General features: G+C 40.1%; 1 protein-coding gene across 6 annotated transcripts in view; it reads right to left on the bottom strand.

The window, feature by feature from the left end:
* Positions 1 to 21,623, bottom strand: part of KBTBD2 (kelch repeat and BTB domain containing 2) — a 41,658-nt gene that overhangs the window by 10,401 nt on the left and 9,634 nt on the right. Inside the window, exons 1-3 of one of the 6 annotated variants that reach the window (XM_082662138.1) lie at positions 13,280 to 13,309; positions 11,558 to 11,660; positions 390 to 902 (exon numbers count right to left, since the gene is read on the bottom strand). In XM_082662138.1, coding sequence (XP_082518264.1) covers positions 390 to 559 — 170 coding nt within the window. In that variant the 5' untranslated portion in view covers positions 560 to 902; positions 11,558 to 11,660; positions 13,280 to 13,309. Of the gene's footprint in view, positions 1 to 389; positions 903 to 11,557; positions 11,665 to 12,735; positions 12,991 to 13,279; positions 13,419 to 21,623 lie in introns of those variants that run through there. The other 5 variants (XM_082662140.1, XM_082662142.1, XM_082662143.1 and 2 more) reach the window with 5 other exon arrangements.

Genomic DNA, 21,623 nt, shown 5'->3' with positions numbered 1-21,623 from the left:
AAAACTTATTTCACCTGCCCCTTACTTACACACGCAAGTAGGTGATTTGACAAGCACTATATCACCCAAATAGAAAATTTTTTTGTTTTTTACTTTTTTCTTTTTGTGGTTCGCAGGCCTCTCACTGTTATGGCCTCTCCCGTTGCGGAGCACAGGCTCCAGACACGCGGCATGTGGGATCTTCCCGGACCAGGGCATGAACCCGTGTCCCCTGCATCGGCAGGCGGACTCTCAACCACTGCGCCACCAGGGAAGCCCCCAAATAAAAAACTTAAGCAAAACATTAAGACACCTAACTTTTTTTAAAAATTTAAATAATGTTTAAAAGATTAAAACAAGCTAACATTCTGCATTTGAAATTACAAACTAACCAAGATTACAGTACTTACCTAAAGTAAGAACTACATGTTGCAAGAACCATCTTATGACAAGGGAATTCAGTGCCCTCGACAATTAACACTATGTCCGTAAACAACTGCTGTTCATAAAACAGTTTTAACTGTTCCAACAAGGACACAGCATATTCAGTATTGACCTGCTTCTCGTCTTGAGTGGACATGACTGTATTCCATTAATATATCCAGGAACAGATTAGAAAAATCAGTCTTACTGATGGAAGGTCAAGTGAATGCTTCAGAAATAAAGAAAGGAGAAACTCTGCTTGCTGTTATCTGCAGCATTCAGAACCAAGATTGATACATTCACTAATGAGCAGTATCTTTTTAGGCTTAGAATCACTACCAGGTCATCCTGTGTTAATTAGGTTCTTCAGAGTTTTTCAACACAGTCTGCAGATATCTTGCTCAAATTTGTAACTGTTGTTCAACTCATGAGTGAAAGAGAGTAACACACGAGGTAGATTTTGTGGCAACATCCTATGTTCTGTGGATCCTCTGGAGTAACTAAAAAGAAAAAAAAGTTCAGTTAGAGTATCTAGGTCAGTACATTTTTAGAATACAATGTTTAAAATCGCAGACTTAAATATGAATTATTTTTTGAAGTTCAACTTTAGACATTACCATAAAAATGAAACATGAGAAAAGGGACATTTAACAAGTTTATTACATTTCTGGTTTTAAGTTAATTTTTTGCCTTCTATACAAAATATAAACATTCTAGAAAATAAGGAACACATCAATAAGCATACAGTTTTTTAAAAGTTCTTTAAAAATAAATAATTTCAATTACCAGCAAAGCCAAATCTCCTACTTATTTGTTTAGGGGCAATACATGACTGTAATTTAAGAGAAAAAAAAAACCCTTTCTCTTGCAAGGAGATTCTCATTTGGGGAGTATAATTTAAATGTATTCACACAGCCTTTATATTTAAATTACTTAAACTATATGATAAATAGATTGAATTTGTTTATTTCCAAAGCATAAACTATATTATAAAATTTGCAGCTCAATCCTGTAACGGAGATAAATACAACATATCTCTCTCTGTACAGTGGTTCCTTCCTAGAAATCTTTATAAGAACATACAATTTTACTGAAAAATGAAACGTAAAACATGATAAAATAGAGGAATGTATTCCTACATGAAGACTTCATACTATACAGATATGAATGTTCTCAAAATGTGTAAATTTAATACAAATCCAACTTGCAGAAGATTCATCTGGAAGAATTCACAAATACTGCCAAGATATTTGAGGGGAAGGAAAAACAAGTTTTTCCTCATACTCTTAACAAATATTAAAATGTATTACAATTCTACAATAAACCCAAGTAAACAAAAATAAACACAATAGGTAAATAAGTAAATACAATACATCCATGTTAAAAAAAACATTAGATATGATAAAGATAAACAAGTCATTTCAAACTAGAAGATTGGGTTATTTCAACAAATAACGTTGGAACAACTGGTTACCCACTGAAGGAAAAAAAAACCCACCTAAGTTTTAGTCATACTGCATACCATTCATCAAAAGAAATTCCAGCTGCATTAAAGTTTAATTTAAAATGTTATTTAGAAATCAGTATTTACAACATATGGCAAAGGAATTACAAATCAGGAAAAACATATAGAATATACAGTGCTAATAACAGTTAAAAACTATCACCTATTTCCTAATTAGATGACTCTTAGCTCCATAATCAGAAAGTCAAGTGCTGTTGACATGAAACCTATAAATATATTTGACCATCACTGGAACCACTAATACTTTTTCTCACAAAAATATCATCCATATGTCAGAGAAGATCACATTGTACTTCCTGCCAAACTATACTATTACATGAACTGCAAACTTGACGTAGACTGTCAAATTTCCAGCCAAGTTAACTATATGGAAGTAACTAAAATAGGTGCAAAGGCAGAGACTTTGGGTCATTTAAGGTAATGACTTTGCTCTTCCAAATCTAAAAGTTACACTATAAATCTACGTTTACTACTATAACCTCTAAAGCTAATAATACCTAAAATCACTGGCTATTTTCACATATTAATAATGCAGCAAGGCCCAGTGTTAGTGAGGGTGTCGGGAAACGAGCATTCTTACAGAGGAGTATAAGTTGATACATACGTATAAGCCCTTAATCAAAACTCTTGGGACTTCCCTGGTGATGCAGTGGTTAAGAATCCACCTGCCAATGCAGGGGACACAGGTTCGAGCCCTGGTTCAGGAAGATCCCACATGCCATGGAGCAACTAAGGCCATGTGCCACAACTACTGAGCCTGCGTGCCACAACTACCGAAGCCTGCACGCCTAGAGCCCGAGCTCTGCAACGAGAAGCCACTGCAATGAGAAGCCCACACACCACAACGAAGAGTAGCCCCCGCTTGCCACAACTAGAGAAAGCCCATGTGCAGCAACGAAGACCCAACAAAGAGACCCAATGCAGCCAAAAATAAATAAATAAACTTAAAAAAAAAAAAATCCACCTGCCAATGCAGGGGACACGGGCTCAAACCCTGGTCCAGGAAGATCCCACATGCCGTGGAGCAACTAAGCCTGTGTGCCACAACTCCTGGGCCTGCGCTCGAGAGCTCACGTGCCACAACTACTGAAGCCCGCGTGCCTAGAGCCCGTGCTCCGCAACAAAGACAAGCCACGGCAATGAGAAGCCCACACACCGCAACTAAGAGTAGCCCCCGCTCGCTGCAGCTAGAGAAAAGCCAGCGCTCAGCAACGAAGACCCAATGGAGACAAAAACAAACAAACAAACAAAAACAAACAAACAAACTCTTGGAGCCAGCTGTGTTCTAGAATTTAGAATTTTTCAGATCTTACAGAGGTAATGTGGTACATATATCATGTATTACAAAGGGTCTGGGGCAGAGCTCCAGAACTGAACATCCTACTATTCTGACTGAGGGAAACATGCACATTGTGAAAAATAATACTATATACAGTCTTATGTTACTTCAGGTCAAGTTTTGCAAAAAAAAAAAATTTTTAACTTCATTTTAAGAGGTTTTTGAATTTCAGATTGCAAATGAAGTATTATAGAAGATATATTTGGCATTGAAAATGCTTAATACCTCAATCTTTCAATTCTACCTCTAAAAATTTATCTTACAGAAATGCATGTATTAATAGACTGTAAGTCCTAACCCCAGCTGCAGGACCCAAAATTGTCCCCATCCATATTTATTTATTATTAGTTTTTAAATTTTATTTTACTTTATTTTTGGCTGTGTTGGGTCTTCATTGCTGCGTGCAGGCTTTTCTCTGGTTGCGGCGAGCAGGGGCTACTCTTCGTTGCGGTGCACGGGCTTCTCATTGCGGTGGCTTCTCTTGCTGTGGAGCACAGGCTCTAGGCACAAGGGCTCAGCAGTTGTGGTGAACAGGCTTAGCTGCTCCGCAGCATGTGGGATCTTCCTGGGCCAAGGATCGAACCCGTGTCCCCTGGCAGGTGGATGCTTACCCACTGCGCCACCAGGGAAGCCCTCCATCCATATTTAAACCAGGTGACAGGAACTGGTGGCCAGTGCAGGGATGGATTTAGATTAGACTCCAGAATTCCTTGCAGGGTAGCTGTACAGGTTCACTCTGGTCATTTCTCTGACCTCATACTATGACCTGATTTTTTTGCAGTGACTTTTTTGAGCCCCATTGAATTTGTCTCAGTTTTACTAGATTTGATTTCTTTTTATCATATGCATAAAACTATTAAAACTGAAGTCTGCTTTTAGAATACGACATGGCGAGCCAACTTTATATAATCTCATTGTCACTGCTTTATACACCCTATTCCCACCCTTTCCTTTGAAATCTAGGGTACATTTCTTCCTAATAAAGTAATTTTTATTTATGATATCATAATATTAAAATAGGCAGAAAAAGTCATTCAGACATCATATAAAGTCAACTTAATTTAAACTGATCTGTATCTAGTACAATCCAAAATAAAATTCAGTGTCCCTTCTCTGGGAACACAGACTTCAAAATGTATTAAATAAAAATGGGGAAAAATGGCAAAGTTTAAGATGATCAACAACAACCACCTTAAATGCCCGTAACATATTTTTTATAACAAGATTCCTTCTCTCCTAAAAATAAAACTTAATTAATTTCCCAACTTGTTCCAGAAAAAAAAAAACCTTAAAACCAATATCCTACATACTCTGAAACATTTCACAATGTCTGTACCATATTACTTAATAACCAATGATTTGACTCATTTTATGAATTTTCCCTTTTTAATAAATATATTGTACCATATATCATTCTGTGTTATACCTAAAACTAGTTTCAAAAAAAAAAGTCATACTCCCTGTTGTCTGTAGAATTTAGCATCCTCAGGCTTAGTAATTCTCAGGTATCAATGAAATTGTTTACTTAATTTTCTATTATAAATTAATGGCTACTTAAATTTAACTCAACAAATGTTTGAGTATTTACTAAAGGCTGGTCGTTGTATTGTACTCTAAGGACTCAGACTGAGAGTTGCCAACCACTAGAGCTCCAAGACACCAAGTGCATTTACCCTTACTACAGCCAAAACATGACTATCATTTAAAAACAGGGTGTTTTAAAAACCAATTATTCCAGACAAACTCAAAAACAAAAAGAAGCAGGCAAATGAATAAAATCTAGCTGTCGTGCTCTTTCATTTCCAAACTTTTGATAGAGACATAATACAAGAAAATTTTATTCTTTACCATAAGAACAATTGTAGCACAAGTAAAACGAGGAAAGGAGGCAAATGGCACTTGTCCCCATTGCTAACCGTGGTTCACATTGCAGAGGAAGGAAAAACTTATTGAAGACCTATTTAAACCTTCTGAATTTTGTTAACATATGCAATGATTATTTAATTAAAAAAACCAAACTTTCAAAAGGTATACTACTCTCTTTTCTCATCATAAAGACAAAATATTTTAGGCTTTGCAAGCCATTAAGGTCTCTGTCCCAAATGCTTAATCTACTGTAGCCTGAAAGCAGCAAAAGTCAACCTGTAAATAAATGGACATGACTATTTCAATAAAATGTTATTTACAAAAACATACTGCAGGCCAAATGTACCAATCTCTGCTTCAGGCTGTTTCTTGATCAAATATTAAGAAATTAAAAAAAAAATCAGTGACAAAAATACATATCTCAAGCTGTTTTTCCTAGAAGATCGTTTTCCCTTCAGATCACACGAACAAGGAAAACGCACAAACCTCAAATGCTTGAAAGTTGAATTAAATAAAATTCTTATAAATTTATTTATTTATTTATGGCTGTGTTGGGTCTTCGTTGCTGCACACAGGCTTTCTCTAGTTGTGGCGAGCGGGGGCTACTCTTCGTTGCGCTGCGCAGGCTTCTCATTGCAGTGGCTTCTCTTGTGGAGCACCGGCTCTAGGTGCACGGGCTCAGTAGTTGTGGCTCACGGGCTCTAGAGCGCAGGCTCAGTAGTTGTGGCGCACAGGCTTAGTTGCTCCGCGGCACGTGGGGTCTTCCTGGAGCAGGGCTTGAACCCGTGTCCCCTGCATTGGCAGGCGGATTCTTAACCACTGCGCCACCAGGTTAAGTCCTAAATATAATTCTTAATCTAACCTGTATATATTCCACGTTTCAACTGAAATATTTTAATGTCTCTTACCTAATCACACAACCGCTTTCCCCACTTACTACAGGCTCAGTGGACTTCTGAAACACTTCTTTTTTTAAAATCTAATGTGAGTATCCTTTATTAAGCTTAGAAAAAAAGGACTTTTTTCCTAAAGATAATCTGCTGGGAAAAACTCACAATGAGAAAAAACTATTTTAGAGTCAAAAACACTTTCTCTTTTTTTTTTATCAACTACAACATATTTACATACATTTGAAAAATAGAAGATGTATACAAGACAATGTGTAAAGACATTTAGTGAACACATGGATTCATTAGATGAACCAAGGGCCAAAGACTGGGAAACCACTATTACTTGCCACATTTCCTGGTACCAGGCACCTCAAGATTAATAGAAAAGTCCTGTATTTTATTATTTTTTATTTTTTTTAAAGTCCTGTATTTTAAAGCTGGTTGTTAGAACATATTCCACAGTGAAAAAAACCAACTAGAATAAGAATTAAATGGGAGTCATACAAACACAATATAACAAAATTCAGAATCTAATAAAGTACAATGTACTCTGGCATTAAAATTATGCACATTCTTACTTTTTTTCTAAGTTCTGCGCTCAATTCAATATTTTTGATTGATCTGTTTGGTAGCAGAGAATAATAGCAATGAATAAGGTTAGAATGCTATACATAGGATGAGATCCTTTCCTTTTTACCGACTTCCTGCAAATAAGTACAGAACAAAGACCAACTTATTTTTAAATCTAAGAGCTTCCTGTAAGAACAGAAAATTTATAAATTGCTTGAGATTGGGAGAAAAAAAGGAAAAGCCAAAACTTTGATCCTAACATTTTCTCTAGGATAGGGGACCCCAATCCCTGGGTCGTAGACTGGTACTGGTCCCCAGCCTGTTAGGAACCTGGCCACACAGCAGGAGGGCAGCCTTACCGCCTGAACCATCGCCTCCCCACCCCACCCCCGCCCGTGGAAAAACTGTCTTCCATGGAACCAGTCCCTGGTGCCAAAAAGGTTGGAGACCGCTGCTCTAGGATACCCAAGCCTCCAAGGTTCTACTGAGTGAATTCCACCACACAAAACAGTTTCAAAACAAACATTCTGTTATTAAATGGTCATTAGGATTAAATCAGTCAACAATCCATATCAATATATACAATTCTACTTAAAAATCTGAAACACCTCTTATGGAAAGTTATTTCAATAGGTTTTCCTCCCTTTGAATAATCAATTCGACTATAAAGTAAATTTTCACAGAGCTAACTTGTTTTTCATTTTCACCATAGAATCAAACTGTAGAAAAATCCAACTTTCAAAGTACCTGTACAGCTGACCCTTGAACAGCAGGGGTTTGAACTACACAGGTCCAGTTTTTTTCAATGGTAAATACTACAGCACTACACGATCTGCAGTTGGTTGAATCCTCAGATGCGGAACCACAGATATGGATGAACATAGAATTTGGAGGGCTGACTATAAGCTACATGCAGATTTTCTAGTATTAGGAGGGTTGGCGCCCCAACCCCGAGTTGTTCAAGGGTCAGTTGTACTCCAGAAGTTTACGTTGGTTGTCTGAAATCCTCACTTCACTTTCCTATTAAAAAACTGAAGTCCTTAGGCTGCAAAAGCTAAAATATGCCCAAAAGTGTATCTGCAAAGAAAATTTAAACAAAGTAAATGCTACTATAATACTCATAATTTAAAAATAATGGTAATAATAAATTTTATAGGATCTAAATACTGATATTCAAGGAACAGGAATCAAGATTAATTAGAAAAAGGTGTGAAATATTAAAATTTAAAAAAATAATTCCAAATACTTTCACAGGTTTCAGAGGTTGATGGCAGTAGTTTTTTATTAGGGGAAGCAGATGTGTCTAACTTCACTTTGAAATCTAGTTTTCATTCCCACAGGTGTGTCATTTGTAGTGCCCTTCCACAGAGTAGCTATAGAAACTCAAACAGATACAAAACAAGCTTTTCCAATGTTATACAGGGAAGACCTGGAGGATAAAGGAAAGAATAAAGGATTAAATAACTGATTGTGAATATGAGACTGCTCAGCAATTAACTGAGCTGTATATGTGAAATGAGGAAGGATAAAAAGATGGAGAGGAGGCTGCAAACAAGGACTGCATAAAAATTACACAGTAAGGATAAAACAGTGATAAAAAGGAAGGGCAGTGGGCTACAGGTTATCATCTGTATGAAGCATTTTCAAGCTGTATATTAACTTAGGTGATGCTCCATCTTCCACTGCTACAAATCTCAATACAGAAGATCAAAAACTTTTGTTAGAAAGAATCCAAGGCATTCTGAATTTCATGTATTGCCAAAAAATTAAGAGCGTGAACTGTGGAGCCAAATTACTTGGGTTGAAATCCCAGTTCTGCAACTTACTAGTTGTGTGACCTTTTTCTGTCATGAGTATGCTCATCTGTAAAATGGGGGATAAAAATAGAATTCTTCTCAATGGACTAAGAATTAAATGAGTTCTATGAAGAGCTTGGAACTGTGCTGCCTGACACACAACAGTACTACTGTGTGCAAAAAAATTTGCAATTACTTTTATTAACGCACTCACTGGTCAAGCTTTTTGTAGTACTTTCCCGACTTTCAAAACTTCACACCTATACAGGTCTAAGGGTCCCAATTACAAGGTCTCAACACTCAAACACAGTTCTCTTTTCCCGCTGGGTGAATGATATTTTAGATAAGAGAAATTTATTCAAAGATTTTAGGGAGTATTTTGATGGTACAAATCATGAAACAAACTAGTACAACAAAGACTAACCTTGAGAAGGCTGATGCCCACGCAGAAAAACTAAATGATACCAGTCATAAAACAAGCCTTTCTTCATTTCAGTGAGAAAACAGGTTTCTCCTTAGGGAGGACAAAATATTGGTGCCAGAAATACTTTGCTTTCAAGTTACCAAAACAACCCTGACAGTTGAGAATGTTTGGAAGACCACCTGATCTTCAGATTGATTGTCAACCACTACACAAACAGAAATTTTTGGAGTCGGGACAAGCATCAATTAAAAGACAAACAACTGGACTTCCCTGGTGGCGCAGTGGTTAAGAAGCCACCTGCCAATGCAGGGGACATGGGTTTGAGCCCTGGTCTGGGAAGATCCCACATGTCGCAGGACAAGTAAGCCCATGCACGAAAACTACGGAGCCTGCACTCTGGAGCCTGAGAGCCACAACTACTGAGCCCACACGCCACAACTACTGAAGCCCACGTGCCTAGAGCCCGTTCTCCACAACAAGAGAAGCCACTGCAAGAAGCCCACGCAGCGCAATGAAGAGTAGCCCGCGCTCACCACAACTAGAGAAAGCCCGTGTGCAGCAACGAAGACCCAATGCAGCCAAAGGAAAAAAAAAAAAAAAGACCAAACACCTTGCCTTTTAAATAATGTATCAAGTTTGATAAATTTCAGTACAGCTTCCTCTACTCTAATCAAATTCAGAGCCTAGGTCTATTTCCTTGTGTTCCTCCTTTCCAACTATACTGAAAAAACTACATGGCTCCATCAAGTTAGTTACGCTCAGTACCCTAAGTAAATTCAGGTCACAAGAATAAGCTTCTGTTCTACATTATGAATAATAAGTTATCTCACTTTTAAAAAATTAAACAAGAACATAAAGGAGACACCATCTGTGATAGAATAATTATATGAGTGTAGTATGTCCTTTTATTTTGGATATCACTTTTCTCTTTTCTTCTCAGCTCTACATAGACTTAAGAAAGCTGGAGAAGTATAGACTAAAGCAAAACTGACCTTAACCTTTTCAATGGGATTTCATTTTCCACCAAATCAATGATTTTTTTCAATCACAACAGCAGAAGAAAATATTTCCCAGATAGTAAATATATTCATGAGGTCATTAAGGGCATAGCTGCTTAATGATGATTATGACTATTTAAATTTCTCAGTTTCTTTAAAAAAAAGGGGGGGTAAACTGAGGAATACTCAGAATCCCCTGCCTATCATGGAACCTACTACACGTTGCCACTTGTCAGAGGTATGGGAGTGGAGCTGAAAAAAAAAAGGAAAGACTTTAAAAAACATCTCTCATTAAATGATTACATTTTCTCCAAATTTTCTACAATAATCCCTTCTTCCCACACAGAGGAATCTAGGTACTGAAAAAACCAGCAAGGGAACCAGGAGTACCCCTTCATATACTTAAAAAGTTACTTGAGGGCTTCCCTGGTGGCGCAGTTGTTGAGAGTCCGCCTGCCGATGCAGGGGACACAGGTTCGTGCCCCGGTCTGGGAAGATCCCACATGCCGCGGAGCGGCTGGGCCCGTGAGCCATGGCCGCTGAGCCTGCGCGTCTGGAGCTTGCGCTCCGCAAAGGGAGAGGCCACAACAGTGAGAGGACCGCGTACCGCAAAAAAAAAAAAAAAAAAAAAAAAGTTACTTGAAATCAACTTATCATTTCCAATACCCTGAGTTATTTAAATATGATCTGCTCTATTCAAACTCCACAAAACTGAAATGATAAGACTAAGATATAATGAAGGACTTTGACATTTTCATTCATATTTTTTATGATAGCAGAACCAATTCTTTTTCCTGGGCTTAGAACGAGAGCAAGAAAAAATACAACTCTTTTCTAAGTATATGAGTAAAATCTTTGGGAAAATCAAAGTATCTTTTGGCTTTTGTGACTGCATTCAGGTTTCTATGAATTTACTATCCACTTTACTTTTTTTTGGCTGTATTGGGTCTTTGTTGCTGCGCATGGGATTTCTCTAGTTGTGGCAAGCAGGGGCTACTCTGTTGCGGTGCACAGGCTTCTGATTGCGGTGGCTTCTCTTGTTTCAGAGCACAGGCTCTAGGCGCGCGGGCTTCAGTAGTTGCAGCACGTGGGCTCAGCAGTTGTGGCGCATGGGCTTACTTGTTCCGCGTCATGTGGGATCTTCCCAGACCAGGGATGGAACCTGTGTCCCATGCACTGGCAGGCAGATTCTTAACCACTGCACCACCGGAGAAGTCCCTACCATCCACTTTAAACACATTCAGTGCTCAATATTTGGATTTTATGAGACAGCTCGTTATTTCCATTAACCAGAAGAAAATATATGGAGAACTGTGGACTAAAGCACTATGACACCTTTATTCCCACCCATCTCCTTAAAGGCCATGTGAATAATCAAAGCTAACAGATTTTATGGTACTGCTTATGAGAGCAAAAAGGAGAAAAGAGTTATAGCACTTAGAACTCTTCTTACAAAACTGTCGAGAAAACAGAACTATGTGGAAAAGCACGAACTATAAAGCAAGCTCAACAGAAATGCCATAGCCCCGTACTGTTTACTAAGGACAACAACCTCTTGAGAATTTCAGGGCCCAGTCTAAAGCGACTTCAATAAACACTAGACCAACAAAAGATCAAAGTGAAGAAGTAAGCTTAACATTAGGAAAATTCTACATCAAGACTGGAAAACAACTGACTGGTTTGACTTTTCGATTTACTTTCAGTCAGAAAAAGTCCTTCTAAAAAACGTCAGGAAAAAGGTCCTTACCAAAGGTTAACTAAAGTCAGTCACTCACAATTGCGAGATTTGAAGTCCATACCACTCAAATTCAGGCAAAAATTCACAACACAGCAGGAAGGGGGGGAACACCCTGTCTTAAAAAAAAAAAAAAGAAAAGAGAAAGAAAACCACTCTGTTAATTCCACCCAGTTAACTGGTTGCCTCAATAGAAGAAAATAAAATTTTAGTTAGACCACATTGCTGATAGGGTTGTCTGTGAATGCCTGAATGCTAAGTGAGCCAGACGTACAGATTCATGTGTCAACAACACGTGACCAGTCCTGTACCTTACGTTTTTATAACACTACTGATATAGAAGATAGATATTTCACACAAACATACCCTTTCATAGTTAACTTTACATTTTTAGATTCTTTTTCTATTTTCATTTGAAGGGGCAATCGTGGCATCGGACAATTCTAGAGATCTGTGGAGGGTATATTCTCTCTTTGAGGTAGTATAAAAACAGATCTTAGATCAACAAACGAGAAATAAAAAACCTGTTAACTCAAAATAACCGGTCCACATCAAACTATGGGATATTCCTCCACTTCACGGTTTCTCAATTCATAGGGAGAGAAAGGTGGTCGAGTTCAATAAGTTAGCGATTTCACAGTCTAAAGTAAATACGTACAGAATTTTCCGTTTCAAAGGGCAGTTTCTGCTTTCTTTTTAAAATCATCAGTAGATCACAATGGGGCCTCAGTTAATCTAGACATCTCTTGGTTACTTCAAAAGTACCGGGGAAAAAAATGCAAGGAAGGTCTTGCCCTCCTACTGCCCACCGTCTCGCGAAGACGCCGCGAGTCCTTAAGGGAAGCAGCTTCATTTTGGCAATGCGGGCGCCAGACGGGGCCAGGGCGCCGCCTGGGAGACCCGCGGCCGGAAACGCCCCCGCGAGTGGCAAGCCCCGCCGCCCCTGCCTCAAGCACCGGCCGGAGGCAGAGCCGCAGAGGGGCCGCCGCCGGGGGTGGAGGGAGGCGCCAGCCGCCCGCGCCCCTCCCCCGCCCGCAGCGGAAGCGTCTCCGGTTTGAAAGATGCCGCCGCCGCCCCCAGCCCGCCGAGCCACAAAGGGCCGAGCCCCCTCCCGCCGCGGCCCTCCTCCCCCAATTCCTCCACAGGTCGTCCCCGGGTACCCCCGCCCGGCGCTGGCGACGCCTGCTCACCCGAGTCCCTCAGTCCCGAGGATTGGGATCCGATGCGGCCGGTGGCCACGAAGACACTGGGCCCCTCACGCGCGGCGGCGGGGGCGTGGCCCTGCTGCCGCGACTAGGGCCGGGGTCTCGCTTCTGCTTCCCTCCGAGGAAGGCTGGCGCCGCCGCCTCCCCTTCCTTCCGGTTTCCCCTCGCGCCCTCCCTCGGCCGGTCCGTCCTGAGCGGAAAGCAGCGTCCTCTCTGGGCGCAGCTGCACTCTCCACAAGGCCCGACCACCGCCAGACTCCTCCCACGGGAGCCGCGCAGCCTGCCCGCGCCGCCTCGTCAGCCCCGGGGCCGCGAAACGCCCGGGTAGCCGCTCCCGCCCCGCCCCTGCGGCGCGCTCTCGCCCCCTTGGCGGGCCCCTTCTGAGGCCCGGGAACGCGCGGACAGCGGACCGTGGGCCAGCCTTCGCCAGGTTTCCCTTTCCGCTGCTCGCCCGCGTCTAGCGGCACAAACGTCAATTTTGCAGTTTCCCGGGTTCTTGAGACGCCCCCCCCACCCCGCCCGCCCTTACACTCGGTTCCCCCGCCCTTTTCCTTTGCCGGATCCCACCGGAAAGCCAAAACAATTGGGTCCGCGCAGGCGCGTGGAGGAAGAGCCGGAAGGGCGGGGAAGGCGCGAGGTGAAGGGGAAACGCTTTTGAAGGGGTTTTCTGGAGAAGGTCAGCGGAGATCTCGCGTAGGGCGCGTGCGCGGCGGAGGGGTCGCCCCGGAGACGCCCGGGCCTGGGACGCCAGGGGGTTCGGGCGGTGAAGGCTTCAGGCCTAAGCCCGGCGAAAAGGGAGGCGGGAGAAATTCAGTGCTAGGAAATGCGGCCAGCAGGGCACCAGGTTTTATGCCGTAGAGTGATTTTTCCCTCCTGAAATATAGAAATTTGCAGGCTGAGTCGGGAGTGGAAATGAGGAGGACTAGACAACACAGGACCAGGGAAGAAAGGGAGATGTTGGGCGGCTGGCTGAGTGGGCTTTGTCTCCTCGACCCCTGCTCTCCAAAACACGCTCTGCACGTATCAAAGCACTCTCCGTTTTCTTGATCTTATCAAGAGAGGCTTCATGTCCTGGTCTCTAGGCCAAGGAAAAACTCGAAGCAGCACCTGAAAGAGCCCGCAGTTCTGGGGAAGCTCTGCACGGGAAGCCTTGAGCTAGTTCGTGCTGCGATGCAGCGGCCCCCCGCTCCCCGCAGTAAGTTCCCAAGAAGAGCCTTCCGCTTCACAAAGCAAAGCCTTTGTAGCGGCTGTAGGCTGTGGCCCACACTGGTGCGGTTAACTTGGTACGGCTTGCGAGGCTGCAGGAAGTCGTAGATTTACTCTCTCGTTTGATAGCAGTAATTCACAGATCGAAAATTGTCAGAAATGCCCATATAGGCTTCTTCACCCACCTTCGTAACTTCCTTTCTTGGCATAAGCCCAGTCTGGAGGATGTACGTGACCAGTTATAAACTAAATGCGTACACGTTACTGAAGAGCCTCTTTCTTCAGGCCAGATTAAATCAACTGAATACACAGCAAGATGTGTATATCTGGGACTACTGATAAAGGATTTTACAGTAGAATCCAGAAACTAGATTAACTCAGCAAATCTTTATTGACTATCCAGGATGCCATCACGCTGCTTAGTCTGATTAAATGTTTACGTGTGTTGATATTTAACAACAAAGAAGCCATACAGAAGATTCAGTCATTTAACAAACACCTGAGCTCCTACTCTGGGCCAGACTGGATCCTGGAGATGCAAAGCCTAAACAAGAAGGCAGAAACAACAAAAGAAGGAGTTTGTCTTTCCTCCTCTAGAGGACTGAGAGCCATTTAAGATTTTTAAGGAGAAGAGTATCTTATAAGGTTTTAGAAAAATAATTCTGAAGCATGGTGGATATTGGACTGGATGTGGGGATACTATCTAATTAGGGGGCTGTAAAAATAGTCCAGACAGGAGGTGGAGAGAGAGTCCAAATTAACGTAGTGGCAGCGAAGATAGTGAAGCAGAGGTGGACTTGAAACTAGCTAGATATAATAAACAAGACTTGGTTACTAAGAGGATGAGGGAAAATAAGTGAAGGATGACTGAGTTTTCCAGTTAGGGTGACTAGATAGTAATAGCAGGAACTATAGGAAGAGTAGCTAATAGTGAGGATGAAAGAGAGTACTAAAAAGGTGTCATTTTAATAGCTGCACAGTTAGGAATGCATATGGCTGCGAATTAAAAACCATTATATTGCAATGGCTTAAAGAAGCGTCTCTTTAGTCACCTAAGTCTGCAGGTAGTTGGTTATCGTTCGTTCAACAGCTCAAGAACAGGAGAGCCACAATTTCTGTGATTCTCCTGACATTTCTCACATGGTTGCAAGGTGGTTGCAGCAGTTTTACTCTTTACACCCCGTTGTTCAAGGCAGGAGGATAGGGAAAGGAGTGGCTTCAGCCACCTTTTTCTTTTTCTTTTTTTCCAGGAAAGTAAAAGCTTTTTCAGGATAATACTCCATACCCCCAACTCAGCTGACTCTCACATACATCTCATTTTCTAGAACTGTCTTTCAGCCAACTATAGCTGTGAGGACTTAGTTTTTCCAAGCTCTAGCAAAAGGCTATTTGGGTCAGACAAATAGCAGTCTGCTACTTGGTTAATACTTAAAGCATCACTTTTTAACATTTAAAACACTGTGGGCTGGTAGCCTGGATTGAAGTTTCTAGAGTTTCAAAGAAGCCAATCTTTTTGGTGTTTTATCTTAACTGGGAAAAGAACAGGTTGAAAATGTATCCTCAAATATTTGTAATTGTTTACCATTCCTTCTCTCCTCAAAGTTGCCATCCCCTTAAAAATCCTCAGAGGGAACTGGAACAATCAGGAAGAAGCACGTACTGCAGTCAGAGGAGGCTGACTCCTTGCAGCTGCTGTGGTAGAACAACTATAGGGTGCTTGGCATTATGAGCATCAACAGCACCTTGACTTCTTTACAGATTTCACCTCTTAGCTTGGAAGCGGAACAATCACAGCTAGTTTGAGGGTCCAGTTTAGGGAGATCATAAATCAGTATTTTCTAGCTATTATACTATTTTTTTTTACAAGGTAAAGTAGCTCCCATGTGATCTATATCCAAAATTAGGCACATGACATTGTTTTAAGCATTCCTCTTTAGTTAATAAGGCATTTTCTTTCAATTAAGTGCCAATGGCCATGAAACAATCCTTCTAAGACTTCATTTTAAACATTGTCATGATTCTAGAAAGAAAACAGAAATGATTTCCTGGGGAAATAAAGAGGCAACTACACATTTTCTAAAGTTGAATCTTTGCTTAACCATTTCTGATGTTACACATCATAATCATTTAAGATATTAAGATAATCTAAAATATTCTTAATGTTAATTTTAACGTATTTAAAAACCTTGGATTTGGGGGAGGAAGTTACCAGGCCATCTGTGAGGGGGGACAGTGCACAATCCACAGTTGATTGAATCTGCAGGTGTGGAATTGCAGATAGGGAGGGCCCACTATAAAGTACATGTACTTAGAGAAGGGTCAGTGCCCCTAACCCTCATGTTGTTCAAGAGTCAACTGTATACCCTCTCCATCTTGCTTCCCTGTATTATATACAGAGAAAATCTAGTTAAAATGGACATCATTATTACCGGGTAGCACAAGGGAGTTCTTTATGGTAACAGAACATTTCTGTATCTTGATTCTGGTATAATTATAAACATATACATATGATAAAGTTTAATAGAACTACATATAACACCTACCAAAAAATAAGTGCATATAAAAGGTGATGAAATCTGAGTAAGGCCTACAGTCTAATTAATTGCACTGTGCCAATGTCAGTCTCCTAGTTTTGATAATGTACTATAGTTATATAAGACGTTACCACTGTAGGAAGTTGGGTGATGGGTACACAAGGAACTCTCTGTACTATTTCTGCAACTTCTGAGTCTATAATTATTTCAAGATAAGAAGTTTTAGAAAGTGGATATCATTTATTCAACAAAGATTTGCTTTAGTACCCTAGGATACAGAGATAAAAGACTCATAGAGGAATAGGAATGTTGGAGGAAAAGACCCAAGCAAATCAACAGTAGGATAAATTCTGTGAAAGCAATATGTACACTGGTGTTATAAGAGTACATAAGAAAAACAAGAAGCTCAAGAAAGTTTTTTCAGAAAAAGTGGAGCAGGGTAGGCAGAAAAAGAAGGGGACCAGCAGAGGAACATAGCAGGGATCAAGGATAGAGGTTCAAACAAACGAGCTGGTGGGTTTCACTATTAAGTTTTCATTGTACACAGTATTTTTAACTCACAGCCCTTCTGATGGTTATAATTAAATGTTTTTATAATGTAAGCTCCATGAATGCAGAAACCCCTTTCATATCTTGTTGACTCTCCAGTGCTTTACACAGTAAGTGTCTAGGCACTCATAAGTATTTGTTGGGTGAACAAGGTCATTAGCCATGACTAGAACATGGAGAATTTGTGGGGGAATGACAGGGTATCTGGAGAGGAAAGCAAGAGGTAGATACAGATCATGAAGCTGCGTATAGGTTAAGTTTGGACTCTATCCTAAAGTTAATGGGGACCTAGCAGTGGAATCAGTTTTGTGTTGTAGAAAGACAGTATGAAGAGTAAGTAGTAGAGTAGAAGCAAAAAGTAGCAGTGTTCCAAAAAGTCAAAATGCAACCTGAGTAGTTTGTGTGTTAGCAGAGGAAAGCAAGCTAGGCTGTTAGTAACTGCAGGTCTCACTCAAGGGATAGTATGTCTACCAGCCTCTGAGTGTCTGAGGTCTTTGTTCTACACCAATAATAATAAAAACAAAACAAAATCTAACTCTTGGTGAGTACTTATTATGTACTAGGCACTTTATATCAACTCATTTAATCCTTACAACAACTATATGAGTTTGCTGCTATTGTCCCCACTTTACAGTTGAAGTGACTAAGGCACAAAGAAGTTAAGTAACTCACTCTAGATCACACTACTAATAAATTAGCAGAGCCAGGATTAAAATCTAGGCTGCCTGGCTCCAGTATCTATGATTTTAACTACTCTGTTTTACTGCTTTCTTTTCTCCTAGCCAACTGCTTCCGTGTATCACTTCAAATCTTAGGAACTACCATATTATCTCAGTAACATGGTTTAAATAGTATAAGCAGGAAGGAAAAGGAGGTGATTTTTCTTCTCCCTTCTCTTGGATTAACAGATAGGAAAAATATTTCCCAGAATCTTCAGCAAAGTTCCTCTTATATTGATATCTTCTTGCCCAGGATAATGAGATTCCTGTAGTTGGTTTTCAGACATTGATAGGGCTAGAGGGGGAAAAGACCCACTTTCTCTGAACACATTGCTTTTCTTTATCTGGACAAAATTGTGGTTCTCCCAGCAAGGAAGAAGTGGGTGAGACCACTAGTAAAACTAGCAACAATGCCTGTTACAAAGACAATCAATCCACGAGACCAACATGGTAAACGAGAGTATACTTCAGGAAGAGCACTGGACTGGGTTTTATCAACTCGCCATTCAGTAGCTACATCTTCCTGGCAAGTTATTTAACCTCTCTAAGCCTATATCCTCATATGATAAATGGGTATACTATACCTTAAGATTGTATAAGGATTCAAGACAATATAAGTAAAGTGCCTAGCACACAGTAGTCATTTAATAACTAACAGTAGGGCTTCCCTGGTGGTGCAGTGGTTAAGAATCCGCCTGCCAATTCAGGGGACATGGGTTCGAGCCCTGGTCTGGGAAGATCCCGCATGCCGCAGAGCAACTAAGCCCGTGCACCACAACTACTGAGTCTGCGCTCTAGAGCCCGCGAGCCACAACTACTGAGCCCACGTGCCACAACTACTGAGCCCGCGTGCCACAACTACTGAAGCCCGCACACCTAGAGCCCATGCTCCACAACAAGAGAAGCCACTGCGATGAGAAGCCCGCGCGCCGCAACAAAGAGTAGCCCTCACTTGCCACAACTAGAGAAAGCCCGTGTGCAGCAACAAAGACCCAACACAGCCAAAAATAAATAAATTAAATTAATAAATAAATAACAGTAATTAAAATTATGTTCTTTTCCACATGTTAAACAGAGAATTACTATACTCTCCAGCAATTCCACTCCTAGGTATATACCCACAAGAACCGAAAGCAGGGACTCAAGCATATATTTGTACACGCATGTACATAATAGTACAATAGCCAAAAGGTAGGAACAAATGTCCATCAATAGACACATGGAGAAACAAAATGTGATATATACATTGGAATATTACTGCAATGGGAATATAATATTATTCAGCCTTTAAAAAGAAGAAAACAATGCTACATTGTGGATAAACCTTGAAGACATTATGCTGAGCAAAATAAGCTAGGCATCAAAGGATAAACATTATATGATTCCACTTATATGAGGTACATAGAGTAGTCAAATTCATAGAGACAAAGGTAGAACGGTAGTTGTCAGGGGCTGGTGGGAGGGGAGAATGAGGAGTTCCTGTTTAGTGGATACAGAATTTCTGTTTGGGGATGATGAAAAAGTTCTGAGTACAGATAGTGGTGATGCTTGCACAACACTGTGAATGTACTTAATGCTACTGTATGCTTAAAATGATAATTTTTCTGTATATTTTACCAAAAAAAAAGGTTAAAACAAAACAAAACAGCAACAAGAAAACACTGGAAAGAGGCCTGGCTTTGTCACTTACTAGATCTGTGATCTAAAGCAAATTACCTAATCTACCCAAGCCTCAGTTTTCTCATCTATAGATTGGGAAAAATAATAATAGTACCTACTTCCTAGGTCTATTGTGATGTTAAAATGAGATAACTTTGTCTTACGCTTAATTCGTCTTGGCTTCAAAAGTACTGCAATTCTAAAAGTCATGAAAGTCCTTAGTACTTTATCTAGCAAAACTGCTACTGTCACACTGTCAGAAAATGTGCATTTTTAATAGTTGGCTGGATTGTATGGTAGGAATATGTTTAGTTTTGTAAGAAACTGCCACACTCTCTTCCAAAGCAGCTATACCATTTTACATTCCCACCAGCAATGAGTGAGAGTTCCTATTGCTCTACATCCTCACTAGCCTTTGGTGTTGTCAGTGTTCAGGATTTTGGCCATTCCAATAGGTGTGTAGTTGTATCTCACTGTTGTTTTAATTTGCATTTCCCTAGTGATATAATGATGTGGAGCATCTCTTCACATGTTTACTTGCCATCTGTATATCTTCTTTGGTGAGGTATCCGTTAAGGTCTGTGATCTCTTTTCAAATTGAGGTGTTGGTTTCCTTAGGGTTGAGTTTTAAGAGTTCGTTGTATATTTTGGATAACAGTCCTTTATCGGATATGTCTTTTGCAAATATTTTCTCCCAGTCTGTGGCTTGTCTTTTCATTCACTTGACAGTATCTTTCCCAGAGTTTTTAATTTTTAATGAAGTCCAGTTTATCAATTCTTTCTTACATGGATTATGCCACTGGAATTGTCACTAAAAAGTCATCACCATACCCACGGTCATTGTGGTTTTCTCTTCTGTTATCCTCTAGGAGTTTTATAGTTCTGCATCATTTTACATTTAGATCTATGATCCATTTTGAGTTAATTTTTGTGAAGGGTGTACGGTCTGTGTATAGATTCTTCTTTTTTTTTTTTTTTTTGCATGTGGACGTCCCATAGTTCCAGCATCATTTGTTGAAAATACTATCTTTGCTCCACTGTATTGCCTTTGCTCCTTTGTCAAAGATCAGTTGACTATGTTTATGTTGGTCTATTTGTGGGCTCTCTATTAGATTACATTGTTTGTTTTGTCTATTCTTTTGCCAGTACCACATTGTCTTTATTACCATAGCTTTACAGTAAATCTTGAAGTTGGGTAGTGTCAGTCCTCTAACTTTGTTGTTCTCCTTCAATATTGAGTCAACTGTTCTAAGTCTGCCTGTCCATATAGGCTTTAGAATCAGTTTCTAGATAGCCATGAAATAACTTGCTGGGATTTTGATTGGGATTGCACTGGATCTAGAAATCAAGTTTGGGAGAACTGACATCTTGAAAAGATTGAGTCTTCCTATCCATGAACATATCTCCATTAACTTAGTTCTTTGATATCTTTCATCAGTTTTGTAGTTTTTCTCATAGATCTTATACATATTTTGTCAGATTTATACTTAAATATGTCATTCTTAGAGGGTGCTTGTATAATGTGTATTTTATTTCAAATTGAAAATTTTCATTGCTGGTAAATGTGAAAGTGATTGATTCTTGAATAATAACCTTGTATCTTGCAACCTTGCTATAATTGCGTATTAAGTTCCATGAGTTTTCTTACCCATTCTTTTGGATTTTCTACATGGAAGATCATGTATTCTGCAGACAAAGACAGTTTTATTTCTTTTTTCCCAATTAGTATACCTTTATTATCATTTTCTTATTTTATTGCATTAGCTAGGACTTCCAGTATGATGTTGAAAAGCAGTGCTACTTGCCTTGTAGCAGATATTAGTGGGAAGCCTTCAAGTTTCTCACCATTAAATATAATGTTACACATGAACTTGAGAAGAATGTATATTCTGCTACTGTTGAATAAAGTAGTCTATAGATGTCCATTTTATCCAGGGGATTGATGGTGTTGTTGAGTTCATCTGTATCCTTACTGATCTTCTGTCTGCTGGATTTGCTCATTTCTGATAGAGGGGCACTGAAGTCTCCAATTACAATAGTGGATTCATCTATTTCTCCTTGCATTTCTATCAGTTTTTGCCTCACTTAGTTTGACACTTTGTTGTTAGGCACATACATGTTAAGGATTATTATGTCTTCTTTGAAAACTGACATTTTTATCATTATGACATACCCCTCTTTATTTCCTGATCACTTTCCTTGCTCT

This window comes from Grampus griseus (assembly GCF_964374135.1).
Source record: "Grampus griseus genome assembly, chromosome: 9".
NCBI classification, from domain to species: domain Eukaryota; kingdom Metazoa; phylum Chordata; class Mammalia; order Artiodactyla; family Delphinidae; genus Grampus; species Grampus griseus.
Note: the sequence above shows the minus strand (reverse complement) of the source record. Positions and strands in the feature narration are given on the sequence as shown.